At 36.8% G+C, this 13,509-nt stretch overlaps 1 protein-coding gene across 2 annotated transcripts; it reads left to right on the top strand.

Moving 5' to 3' along the window:
• Window positions 1–5,641: 5,641 nt before the first annotated feature.
• Window positions 5,642–11,273, top strand: LOC119796279 (claudin domain-containing protein 1-like). 2 transcript variants are annotated; one of them, XM_038304770.1, is made up of 5 exons: window positions 5,642–5,972; window positions 7,073–7,147; window positions 7,680–7,772; window positions 7,933–8,070; window positions 8,491–11,273. In XM_038304770.1, exons 1-5 carry the CDS (start codon window positions 5,690–5,692, stop codon window positions 8,709–8,711), a joined length of 810 nt encoding a protein of 269 aa, XP_038160698.1. In that variant the 5' UTR covers window positions 5,642–5,689; the 3' UTR covers window positions 8,712–11,273. The 2 variants fall into 2 exon arrangements, with proteins under 2 accessions (XP_038160698.1, XP_038160699.1); XM_038304771.1 differs by lacking the exon at window positions 7,073–7,147.
• The last annotated feature ends 2,236 nt before the right edge of the window (window positions 11,274–13,509 follow it).

Here is a 13,509-nt window from a genome sequence, read left to right as displayed (position 1 = left end):
AACAGCTCCCTGAGAGTTTTTTCTTTGTATTTTAATCCTCCCATCTTTTCAGTGGCTGTAGTGAGCCTGCTTGTTGCTGTAGATCTTCTCAAATCTGGGTTGCAGTGTCACAACTGTCCATTATGCTCAGTCAAAGCAAGCCCTTTTTTTTTTTTTCTTCATTCATCCATACCGCTTACCGCGCCCCCCCCCCCTGCAATGGCCCCTAGGGGGCACGCCCCACACTTTGGGAACCACTGCTGTAACCTAACATATTTCATGCTTAAATGTAGGTCTATGGGTGCGTTCTATTATACTTAGAACTTAACTTTAATAAGTTGGAGTGAGGTAATCTCAAAGGTGTGCATTCCAGTTTCCCTCATATCCTCCATGGGCACTATGGCAATTGTTAGAACAGGAAAAAAAAGCTATTAGTTATAGTTATACATGTTTTGCAATTTTTATTTTATTATAATATCATAAACAGTTATGATTTAATTTATAATTTAAAATTCTTTATTATTTTCTAGAGAGAAAAAAAGTTTAAATGACCTGTAGTTGTGTAGCCATTTATCATGTCCAAGACTCCAATGCACTTTACACTAGAGCCTTTCACTCACACTGATGGTGGCAAGCTATAGTGTAGCCACAGCTCCGCTGGGGTACACTGACCAACAACAGTAGGCAATGAAGCTTTGGTGTCTTACCCAAGAACACAATGACTGAACTGGACAGAGCTCGGGTTTCAAATTGGTGAACTCCTGTATGCCACAGTGGGCAACAGCGGCATATAGGAGTTTATTATATGATCAAAACGAGTGAACTTAGGTGTAATTTTTTTTTCTTTTTTCTTTTTTTTTTATCAATTCCTGCATTGAACTATGAGAATAGTATTCACTCTGTCTGTCACATACCTCCAAGGCTACCCAGGGTCTGAAAGGCAAGAGTTTTTTTCCAATGGAAGATGTTTGGGAAAGAATTAAGGTTCAAGGTTATTTGCAAAAACAAATATATGGTGCAAAAATGTAGTAGGAAAAAAAAAAATTTTTGAGGTTGAGTTATTTTTGGTTTGGTGTTAACGGTGTGATGCAGAGTCTCGATTTGCGAGTTGATTTAGATTATTTTCCCCAACAGTTCAGCAATCTGATGGCAGTGGGGGAAAAGCTTAGTAGGCTAAGAACATTTACTAAGACAGTTCTAAGTAATCTAAAAAAAAAAAAGAATAAATACAAAATTCACCAACACACATTTTTATTTTTGCCATTTGTAAGCCTGTACAAAAACTATTTAGAAAATGTATCCACTGCATGTCCCAAGCTCGTAACATTCAGTGATCCCTTAAATCCCCACGGCTGCCCTCTGGGAATCGGCTTCCCAGCATTAAATGCAGGCCAAGATGTTTCCCCACTGCCATCACACTGTTTAGAAAACTCTAAATCATGTCACAGACTCTGCATCACACAGATAATAACAAACCAAACACTGCATAATTGCACCATATATATTTGATGGTCTGAACTTCCATATCAATGCATTTTTTGCACACACAGTGTTTACATTTGATCACTGCTGCACTTTATGGAATTGAAATGTTGTAAAAGCTGTGCAAAATGAAGTTTCCTTTTGTATACACTTGTATGAAAAAATTACAATAAAAGTTATCTAATTCTAAGTCTACCCAAGAGGATCTATAATGACACTGGATGGCCCGTATTTTGAGTAATGAATAAATGTTCCTGGAAGAATATGGAATTTTAAAGCATTCATACTTTAACTTGAGCCACAGAGATAAGATCGTATCTCAATAGCCCTGACTTTAGCCTGGCAGGTGGCGCTAAAACACTAAAAAGTTGTTTTCCAGCCAGAAAATGAGTCTGAAAACCCGAAGAGGGAAGAGAAGAAGATGGAGATATAAATGGGGTTTTAAATTCTCATAAGACAAAGAGAATGTTTTTTTTTTTTTTTACAAAGAAAATAATTGGTACTAAGGTAAAAGATGTATAATCAAGAATTAGAAAGAGTAAAACAATTAAAGTTTTGGGGGTTATGGTTTGATGAGGGAATAACATGGGGTGTACATATCCAGAAAGTACTGCACACATATAGGAGGGTGTTTGGTGGGAAGTGATTGGGGAGAAAAGCATTGAAGGCAATTTACTGTGGATCAATTAGATCAGTACTGGATTATGTGTGTGGTGTATGGATCTGCAGCTCTAAAAAAGTTGCACAACATCCAGTTTCAGGCTTTAAGATTATGTACAGGGGCTTTTAAAACAACTCCAGCAGCAGCAGTACAGGTGGAAATGGGTGAAATGCCTCTTGAGTTGAGAAGAATTCAGTTATCTCTGAATTATTGGGCCAGTTTAAAGGGCCATAGTGAAGATCATCCAAAACAAAGCACTTTAAAATCTTGTTGGGAAATGAAGAAGAGGGAGACTAAAAGCTTTGGGTGGGCAGTTAAACAAAAAGCAATGGAGTTCAAATTAACCTATTTAAAGTTCAGTCCAACAGTACCACTGCCTGCAGTACCACCTTACATACTACCTGAAGCGAAAGTTGATCTTACTCTACTAGAAACATACAATACAGGCAGATGCGTAGCCAGAAAATCTTTATAAGGGTGGCAAGGCAATAACCAATGTACACTGAGGGGTGGCCGAAAGAGGATCAACACCAGAACCTCAGGGCCAATCTACACTGTTCCAACAGGAAAATTAACAAGCACAACATCCATATTTTTAAAATAAAGACAAACTACATTTTCCTACAGCCTTTGCTAACAAATAGATGCATATATTTAAACATTTGTGCTTTCTAGATAAAAGGTGTAGTGGATAAAACTGGATCTACTACTTGTATCAATAAACATTCTGCATAAAATGTATATTTACAAGTACTAATATCTACATGAACTGATTATTTGATAAGTTTTTATTAAAATTGTTATTTATCTTTGATTTCACAGAAGACTCCTAGATGACTTGCAGAGACACTTAATTTTCTCTTTACTTCATATAACACAAAATCTACTTCTGAAAAGAACAGGAATTCTGTATTTATCATCTTTGATGTTAGTATATTGATGTGTGTAATTAACCACAACAATTTAAATGTTTTGAAAATTCCACTTGAGAGTATTACTACTGCCACCATCTGTATTAGAGGGAAAACATGGTAGGGGTGGCCACAGGGGTGACCAGTGTTTGGCTAAGGGTGGCCATGGCCACCCCTGGCCCCCCATCAAGCACCTCCCCTGCATACAGGCATATATTAATAGTTACTACAGCTTAATCCAGGTATACACAGATGCATCAAAGAGTTTATTCAACAAGATAGGAGTATATTTTATTGTCCCAGAGTTTCATATTGTAATAGGAAAGAGGACCAGTGATAATATATCAGTATACACAGGAGAAATGCCAGCAATTATTGTTTGCGGGTAGAGGAAATAGGCCAGAGTGATTATTTGTTCAGATTCATCGTCATTACTTATCAGTTTACAGAGAATTCACTCAGCAAAGCAGATATTTTGATTGAAATCCAGCAAACATTATACAGAATTCTAATGATGGGCATTACAGTCATATTTTTATGGGTACCAGCACATAGTGGAGTTAAAATAAAATGAAATGGTGGATGAAAATGCTGCAAAGGAGGCTACAATAAGAGAAGCCATGGATGTGTTAGTTAAAATTAGTAAGATGGAAATAAAGAAAATCATTAAACAGAGGCTGAAGGAAATGTGGCAAAAGCAATGAAAAGAAGAGAGGAAAGGACAGTGGTTTTATATGATTCAGAGGAGAGTGGGAGAAATGAGATGTGCAGGAAGGAACAGAAGAGAAGAAACAATTATATCAAGACTTAGATTTGGGCACACAGGATTAAACAGTACTTTATTCAAAATAGGTAAACATAACACCGGCAGGTGTGAATACTGTGAGCAACAACAGACAATCGAACATGTTATGGTACACTATAAGAAGTATGAATGAAAAATCTTTAAAAGGAAATAATACACTTTCATTTGATAGAAATCCTTTGAAATAACTCAAGAGTTAAGTGTTATTTAATTGTTGTTATTATTATTTTTTTTTAGATTAATCGATGTAATTGAGAGGATTTAAATCTAATTTTGGTTTTGTTGATTTTGTTTTATTCAGTATGAACACTCGCCATTCAGATCCACACTCCATACCAGTTGGTGGCGGTAATGCACCATTTTTGCGTTCCAACCGCTAATAAAATCCCATGAAGAAGAAGAAGAAGAAGAAGAAGAAGAAGAAGATGGAGACACAGTTTTGAGGAAACAATTGAAGTAAGTATTATTATTTTCTATTACATTTGAATTAGACTAGTTAATTGTTTTGTTAAAATGTTGATTACGTTTTTTCCAACTTTGATTAAGTCACCGAAGTTACCATGTTGTTATATTGTTCGTCTGCTTAGCTGCTAATTAAAACAGGTCTCGCGTACCTCAGTTTTGCTGTCAATTGTTGGGCGGTGTTAAACTTTTAGTAGATTTTGTCTTTGTTTTTCTGTTTTTCTTGTTATCAGAAGACATTTAATGAGGACAGAATAAAGCTTCTGAGGCTCGGTCACTGACTGAAACACACCCAGCTAAACGTGCTAAGCGCTAACAACATACAAGGCTAGCAGGTCGCTGAAGTTAGCTTCGGTTTCGGTTCTTTAGCTAACGCTAAAGATTCAAAGTGCCCTTAAACCCGCTCTAGATTAAATATCTATGCTTAAATATTGACGCTTTCAATGGTCAAACCAGAAATGGATTATTTAGGTCTTCGATTCTGTAAAATTTAGTGATTTAAATTATCATAACTATGTTGTTTTCTCTATTTTACTCCCTTTCCATCAACAAAGTTCTCTAGTTTAGGAGGATTAATATGAACTTTGTTTTTCTTTCATGATATAATATATGAATTTTTTGCTTTATAAGGCATAATATATGATTTTAAATCTTTTTATCAACTTTAATTTTGCTGCATCTTAACATGATCTGAATGGAAAAATACAGCTAGAGGATTAAAACCTGGAAATATTGATGCATCATAAGGATTGTATCACTCAAGTACCCTTTTATAAACCCCTTTTATGACATTGCATTTTTTTTACCCCTTTTTAGTCATTAATTTTCTTTACACAGTCACAAAATATTTATTGTTTGCATTTCTTTGTGCATGCACATTATAAAAACGACAAAGCACTCATATTTGGTAAAATGCTTTAGGGTTCTTGCATATTAAATTTATTGAACAAATTACAGACTTTGTTTTATTATATACATATATATACATAAAATATTTTTGCTCAGATTTTACCAGTAAAGGTATTGCTGCTTTCTACTTGTAAACCTTGTGATTGGATATAGAAGATTTTAAAAAGCCAAATTTTTGCCCCTCTTTAAGCTTTTACAAATGGAATAAATATTGTAGAAATCAGTTATTTGGTAGACTAGTCTAAAATGCTCCAGTTAACGTTCAACAATAGCGTTTCTGATTTGCAACTATTGTGGATAAAGGTAGTAAACTGTTATAGTGAAGTACAAGAGCCCTTTAGACTAAAGTACTTGATCTAAGGGGGTTGAAATGGAACGGTGTGTTAAGGTTGTGCTGCAGTGGTTTAACAGCTGGAAACAGACTCATCTATTAGTGCTTTCTTCCTCTGTTTGTAGGCAATCCAAGCTTTCTGTGAGACCATGGTGGACAATCGCTATGCCACCGCCTTGGTTATTGGCTCAGTGCTGAGTCTGCTTGCCACTGTCTACCTGTCTGTTGCTGTGGGGACTGAGCACTGGTTCCAGTACAGCAGCCCGCTTGACTCACAGGACCTAAACATCACTCAACTCAAAGACCAATTCATCAATGACGAGTTTGAGGAAAAGGTATACAGCACTCCCCTGTTCCGCCTGAATGGGACCCTGGGTCTGTGGTGGAGGTGTATCCAGGTGCCCAGCCAGTCCTATTGGTTTAGAGAGCCAGGTATTGCTGTTTCATTCTACACTAAAACTAGTTGCATTAATGTTAAATTAATGTGTATTTAGATCTCCAATTTCAGTGAAAACATTTTTTGGTTGAAAGTCCTTTTTAATTTCAAGCAGACATTATTGCAAACCAGTCCTTGGAATCCATTTGTTCCAGATGTCTGTGTGTCTGTGTACTGTGATAACATGCCCACTAATGCCTCTGAACTGCTTTTTAGATGGTTCTTTTTCCAGGAATAATCGGGTAATCACTGCACACCATCAAAACAGCTCCATACCAATTGTGGAACATGGTGGTGGCTCTATGTACTTTCTCTTTCATAGGTGTAGGAAGATGCTGGACCGTTCTATATGAACCTCAAAGAACTGCAATTTCTAATACTCTTGTCTTTTGGATAAAATTATCCTTTTTCCTCACAGAAAGGGTAGCTGACATGTTATACATGAATATATATATATGAATACACATTTACACACAAATATGAAACAGAGTCTGAGCATCATTTGACAATATGTCCTGTTTGAATTTTCCATTCTTTTATTAAACAAACTTTGAGCAGAAAATGAAGAGATTCTAGATTTATTGCATTTTTAACATGCTTTTAAGTAGAGATCAACCGATACAGGTTTTTTTAAGGCTGATGGGGATGCAGATTATTTTGACATCACTCTAACCGATCCCTCATATATGGGGCTGATTTGAAGGTGATATTGCTTTTTCCTTCTTTCATTTAGATGATAAAAAAGAGACAATGTTGCACTAGTCTCAGTTTAAACAAAGGCAAACACCTTTTAACAAATAAAAAAACATTATCAATAGATACTGAATGGAGGGGAGCAGCATTGCATGCCCTGTATTTGATGCTGAATGCATAAATCAGTGAATGCATGCACATACGGGCTGATGCCAATACAAAAAAAACACACAAAAAACACTAATACCAGCCAGCTGATGTATCGGTCTACCTCTGCTTTTAAGATCTCATCTGTGGGACATGGTGTCAGTTAGACCAAAAGCAGCAAAAATATGTAAATCTAAACAATAACAAGGAAGCCTGTTGGGATGATAAAGGTTTTAACCAGTGTCTTAATCAACAGATGGTCGTCATCCACACAATGAAAGCGTCGACAGAACACAGCTACCAGATTGCACTCATCACAGGGGATGTACAGGTAGTTTGTAATACAGCACATTAAAGCTGACCATCAGAACAGTCACAGAATTCTGCTTTTATGCTATAAATACAGTTTTCCTCATCAAAAAATCTGCTTTTTTGACTGTAGAACCTGTTCTGGCTTTACCTCGACCAGAGAAGGGTTATAAAAAGTAGATGAGCTTAAATGGGGTTGTAACCATGACAATCTGTTTAAAGAAGAAAGCCAGCAAAATCCTGCACTCCATTCTATGGACAATTAAAAAAAAAAAATAAATAAAAATAATCTCCTTGAGTAAGGGCTTAGGTTGAAGGACAGGATCGGGTCAGAATATGTCATTTGGATGGTAGGGGCTGTTTTTGTTTAGTTTTTTTTTCTCTGTATTTGAAGTTATGTGATGCTCTGTTTAAAAACGCCTGCTTATGCAAAGAATAATAAAACCATTAATACATCTGACCTTCTTTGCCAGCTTTGTTTCCCAGCCTGTTTTATGCATTGATATTGAAGGCCTACAGCTGGATCGATCATTTCCCTCTTCCTTTCACTTTAGATCCTAAGATGGAGACCCAATGTTTGAGCTTTACCCTTCCTCAGCAGTTCAAAACAAAGACCAAAGGAGAAGAAGAGGATCTGCTGAGAACATGTAAGCTGAAAAACCAAACACCACAAACTCTAATGTGAACATTTTAACTATTTTATTTGTCCTTTAAACTACTTTTAGCTTAGCGTTGGCTTGCACATAACAGTTTGTTTAATTGAACCAGAAATTGATGTAGTTAATGAGTTGCTGTCCTTCGGTGCAGACCTGTGGAGGTGCCAGTTTCTCCTGCCCTTAGTGTCTTTGGCTCTGGTATTTCTCAGCGGGCTCATCGGGGTCTGTGCCTGCCTATGCCGCAGCTTCACACCTACTCTGGGTGTGGGAGTGCTTCATTTTATTGCAGGTGAGAGAAATGCACCCTTATCCTCTATACTCCAAAGGGCCATCCGTTGTCGATATCCCTAGTTTTTAGGGTTGATTACTAAAAATGTAATTCAAATTCTGATTATATTCTTGATTTAATTGCTACATAGATTTATTTAGATATGTATCCACAATGTAAATCATTAAAAATAAGTAGGCTTAGTAGTTTGGGCATAGAGCTTGGAATCCTGAGGTTCTGAGTTCGAAGCCTCAATTTTCTTTTAAACTCGGCGCAGTTCTATTTCATCTTGGTATCATTAGTTTAATTTCTTTGAAGTCAACTGTCTTGATTATTTTTTTAACTTAATGAAACCACAGCTTTTAGGATAACAGATTTTATTAACTGGAAACAAGTGACTGCATCCAACAAACGTATATTTTATTCCCATGCCATCACCAGGTCTCTGCTCTCTGGGAACAGTCTGCTGTTTCCGGGCCAACATGGATCTGTTCCACTACAGCTACAAACCTTCAGCCACGGTTGACTGGTCAATGGGGTGGTCTCTCTACCTGGCTCTTATCTCCTTCCCTCTGCAGATGATGGCTGCCGCGCTGTTCATCTGGGCAGCCAGAAGTCACCGCAATCACTACACCCGCATAAGGGCGTATCGGGTCGCATAAAGACAGGGGAATAATACACTTAAAGATAACCAGCAGGTCTACAGCCCTCCTTCCAATAATATCCGGTTGTATAGCAATAAAATCAGCAGGTTGTAGCATCTCACTTCCACTGTAGCAGTCATGGGATGCAGAAATGGTGCAGGGTATCACAGGTTTAACAAAGCAAGCTGCAGCTATTTCATAAGTACTCCTATATGGAGATTTGAATCATTTATTGCGTGGCTTTATCTCACCTTTGCCTTTTATTTGCCAGTTACTGATTTGTTTATTGATGTTGCATGTTTTCAACATCTAGATGTTTGTTTTCCTTTAGGAGTTTGCTATTTTTATTTTGCCTTCTTTTTGGTTGCCAATGCTTCTTTTAGCTGCTCACCATGTTGTCCTTAACTCGGATACAACTGTGTTTAACTTGCACTATCGTAACGTTAAGATGTGGACTTCCATCCAAGTCCAGGTATCTGTCTGTTTGATATAAAACGGTCTGATGCGCCTTTATTGAAGCGTTTTGATCCTGTGTTTGTTTTTGAATATCAAGGCTTTGCATGTCGTTGGAACTGACCTTTCTATTATCTGTGGTTATGCTTTATTTTTGGCTGTGGTAAAATGACTAAATGTCATGAAATGTCACTCTCTGTAAGTGGAACCACTCACCTTCTACCATCATGTTATTGATGGATCTATTTTGTAACAATACTGTGTACTTGTGTTATTACAACCTTTAGTTGCTAATGCAGTTCTGAAAATTTTAAAAGATGAATTAAGGCTTTTAAGTGCTGGGTTTTCCTAGATGGAGGGTGGAGAAGGTCGTTAAGCTTTGCTAAGTTTTGTTCTTTCCAACCAATTAAGCCCCCTCCTTGATATCAAGTGCCTTGCACAACTATTTGCAAGAATTAAGGCTTATTCTGCCTCCGTTCAATCACTGAAATCAATGTATTTGTTCAAGATACCAAGATCTAGCGAAGCATAGATGTAAAATACATGGAAATTAAAAAACATTCTTTAACAAATACACCTCACCATTCCTGGTCATTCTTTAGGTCTTCTGGGGTTATTTCTCTATCAAAGTTAAAAATCTGTACTCTGTTTTCTGCTTTTATTTTTGCAAAATGGTTAAATTTCAGATTGGACAGAGGCTCCAGCAACAACAGCCTTTCCTCCAGATTGATGTAATTTAGGTCTGGACATTCACTTCAGTTTCAGCACATATTTGCTTTAATGTTAACCCTTTTATTTTTATTTGTGGCTGCATGTTTAGGCTGGTCTGTTGCAGCCTCTTAAATGATTTTCGTCCAGAAATGCTCTGTATGTATGTCCTTTGTTAGTGCTTTTCCAGCACAGAGGCCAAGATGCAGTTTTTCTGAGCAATTTTTTTTCAGCTGCACAAGCAGTTTTTGTGTTGCATTGCCCCATGTGATCTCTGCAGATCCCCTGTAGTTCTTGGGTTTCTTTTCTTTAAATATGCTCCATGTGCTAAATCTCTTGCGTTTTTTTTATTCCATTTTCAGATTATGGTGGTTGATACTATTGGACACCATACAGTAGTATGCTTTATAACTTCTTCATAACGTCATATTCCTTGGACCTTATGAAACCATTTCTCTTCTAACAAACCTCTTAAACCTTATCAGAACAGCTGAGTTATTCTTGGAATAAAGCATAATAGATTAAAAGGGGTTTGATATAAAAGAACGTTTCATTAAGAGAATAAAAACATTAAAAAGGTAAATTTGTACTTCAAAATATGCTTTTCTCTCTATGGGCCCACCACATATAATCCAAGTAAAATCCATTGCCGTTACTGGTTGTAAGCATATGACATTTTAAGTGCATCATACTTTTACACAATAAAAGAAGAACTGCAAAAAAAAAAGAAAAAAAATGCAACAATTCTGTTTTATTTGGCTATTTAACTGATTTATATCATATATTCAGCTTCTGATTTGTCCAACTGTGTTCTTTTACACAAGAATAAACTTGGTAAATTTTATATAATATTAACATGGCCTCAAAATGTTTCCATAACATTTTTGGTAGAAAATAATGTGAGAGAACAGCACAATTTTAATTTTAAAAATATTTCTTATTTTTATACAAAATAAGGACAAAAGGGTTATTTGGACTTAAATACTAACCAAATATAAGACTAAATAAAAAGTGAAAGAGCAACGGTCTGTTTTTCACGCTGTTCAGACATTGGTCCCCTTTTTTATCTGTCTTTCTATTTGTCCTTTTTCAAAATTGAAGGACAAATCAGGGTTTCAGAGATTTTGGATAAACAGTTGTTCCTGTAATGCCTTCTGTTGACCAGGCGAGGGCAGTTACTAGCCCTGGCTTTACTTAAACTGATGGGGTGTGGATTAAAATTAAGGATTAAAATGGTGAGTTGTCATTTCACACTGGTGTCTGAAAAAACAAGTTTGTGACTATGTTTTGAATTTTCAACATGCCTACAGAAATGTTTTATGTTTAGTTTCATATGTTCCAGCTTCTGAGAAAGCTATTCCTTATGAAGCACAATACTGTATTGTTTTTGTAGAAATAAAATTGATAATTGGTCAGTAATTGGGTTTTTGTTCTACTGTTTCTGTACAATTAGAAAATGGGACTAAAGCCACAGCTTTTGAAAAGAAAGTAAAGAAATCTGAAGATATACTTTAAGATCCAGAGGGAGGGACACTAGTTATTATAGCTCAATGTAAAATGGAGCCAAATAACAATTGTAACCATACTGGTGGTAGTAATGAGATGAATAAAGCACACTGATCCATAATGCACTCATTTTCTATGGTAATTCTAAAAGCAGAGGGAACAAATAATCAGCTCCACCCTCAGTTCTTCTTCATGAATGAGAACTGTACTAAGAATTAACTGAGAATTAAATCTTTACACCATTTATTGGGCACTATTACAAAATAATTTTAGCAACAACAAAACTGCCTCTAATTTACTGTGGAGAACATTATTGATATACATCTTGTAAGATTATCATGAATCCTACAAGATGCATTAACTGATTAATTTTTTTTTTATATTTCATTGATTGAATTTTAACAGCGCACATGTCTTGTGAAGGCCATGCAAAATGTTACAGAGAACTTTGCAAAAGTTTACAACCCCACTAAGCTTCTTCCTATTTGGCAACACAACCTTGAATGTGTCCTTTCAGGATTTTTCTCAATAGTATATAATAGAATACATTTATAAATATAAATTGTCTTTAGAAATAAAAATCCTGAACACTGGTATGGCCTGACATTCTGAGCCCCTTATGTTGAATGAGATCCAGTGAACCCAGACGTCTCTATAGGTAATCTAGCTAGTTACAGAGTCCGCCTGTTTTAGCATTCAAATGTGAGGCATGTTTGCCTTTTCAAATCCATATGTTTCCTTAATCTTTAGCCCCAGTTGTTTGTTGTTTTTATTATCTTGAGATATCTGGGGTCTAGTGTTGGCAACAAGAAGCGGACGTGATTCACAATTTCTTTTTTTTAAAAACAATGCTGTGTTATGGTTGGAGGATGCTGATTTAGTAGCAGGGCTTTTGGGCCAGGGGGCTGTTTGGGTTCCACTCTTAAACTTTCATATTGTCAGTGAAGTTAGGTGAGACAAAAAGGAAAAAAAAAATCTCAATGGGGAGATCTGATTTTAGCGGCTGGCTCAAAGTCCCTCATCCTGCAAACAGGAAGCCTGGGTTCATATCCCAGCTGAGGCAATGAGCTAACAGTTTGGGTCCTTAGGCAAGACCCTTCAGGCTAATGCCTGCTTTGGGGAGTGGCGGCCTACTGGTTAGGGCATTGCACTTTGAATCCTGAGGTTCTAAGTTCAAGCTCCTCTCCCACAAACTGCCACTCTTGGTCCTTAAAGCAAGACCCTTATCCCCACACAGCTCCCCAGGTGCAGAAAGTTTATTTTGTTGTTCTGCAATTGTGACAGTGTAATGACAATAAATGTTGGCAAAAAATAAAATAAATCTGATGTTTCCTGTTGAATTTTCAGGGGGCCCTTGATCCGCGTCAGGGTGTGGGGTGACAGGTTTAATGGGATCAGTCTGGGGAAGTTTAATGTCGGACTCCTATTGTCCTACAGAAGTCACTGTAAAGACCTTTTTTCCATTAACTTCTCTGAGCCATCTACCTGCTTATCTCTGTCTCAGTAGGAGCTGTAGTGAATGTGTGTTAAATCCCCAAGCTGGATGTAATTTTGTTTTTCACACCAAAGTAAAGCCTTGCTCTGTTTTAGGCTCCGCCTCTAAGATTGGATGCTGCATCCTGAGTCTCAGCCCAATTAAGATCACCTGTACACTGTTTAAGGCCTGTGAAACTGTACTACAGGGCCATTTGTCTGCCGTACCTCTGTGGTTGTTGTAGCATCTAATGGGGCTGTTAAATTGCTTCCAAGTATACCTGCTCAGATAGCTTTTGTAGGACAGGGCTTCCTTTTGTTTAACCCCAGCTTTTTCCTGTTTATGTGCTTGTTAGACAGGTTACTTCGTAGGTTTGTATATGGCAGAATAAAATGAAATGCCTTTTTGTTTCCTTGATTCCCTGTTAAATGTATGCTGGTCCCTTATACCTCCTAGACCTATCCAGGTGACATAACAATGTGGCAGCCTCATCATTGTTATTTCTGAATGTTCTCTCGTTAGGGTCAAGGCTGCTGGTAGATAGATCACAGAAAACACTTTAGATGTAAGACATTTAGTTCCAGTTCAGCTAAAACAGAAATTCCCATTCTTGTAAAGGTGTACTTATTCCAAAAATATTCAAAAATAACTAATAAATCTCAAACTCAATAAGGC

This window comes from Cyprinodon tularosa, unplaced genomic scaffold (assembly GCF_016077235.1).
Source record: "Cyprinodon tularosa strain WSP-4 unplaced genomic scaffold, ASM1607723v1 ctg540, whole genome shotgun sequence".
Lineage (NCBI taxonomy): Eukaryota > Metazoa > Chordata > Actinopteri > Cyprinodontiformes > Cyprinodontidae > Cyprinodon > Cyprinodon tularosa.
Note: the sequence above shows the minus strand (reverse complement) of the source record. Positions and strands in the feature narration are given on the sequence as shown.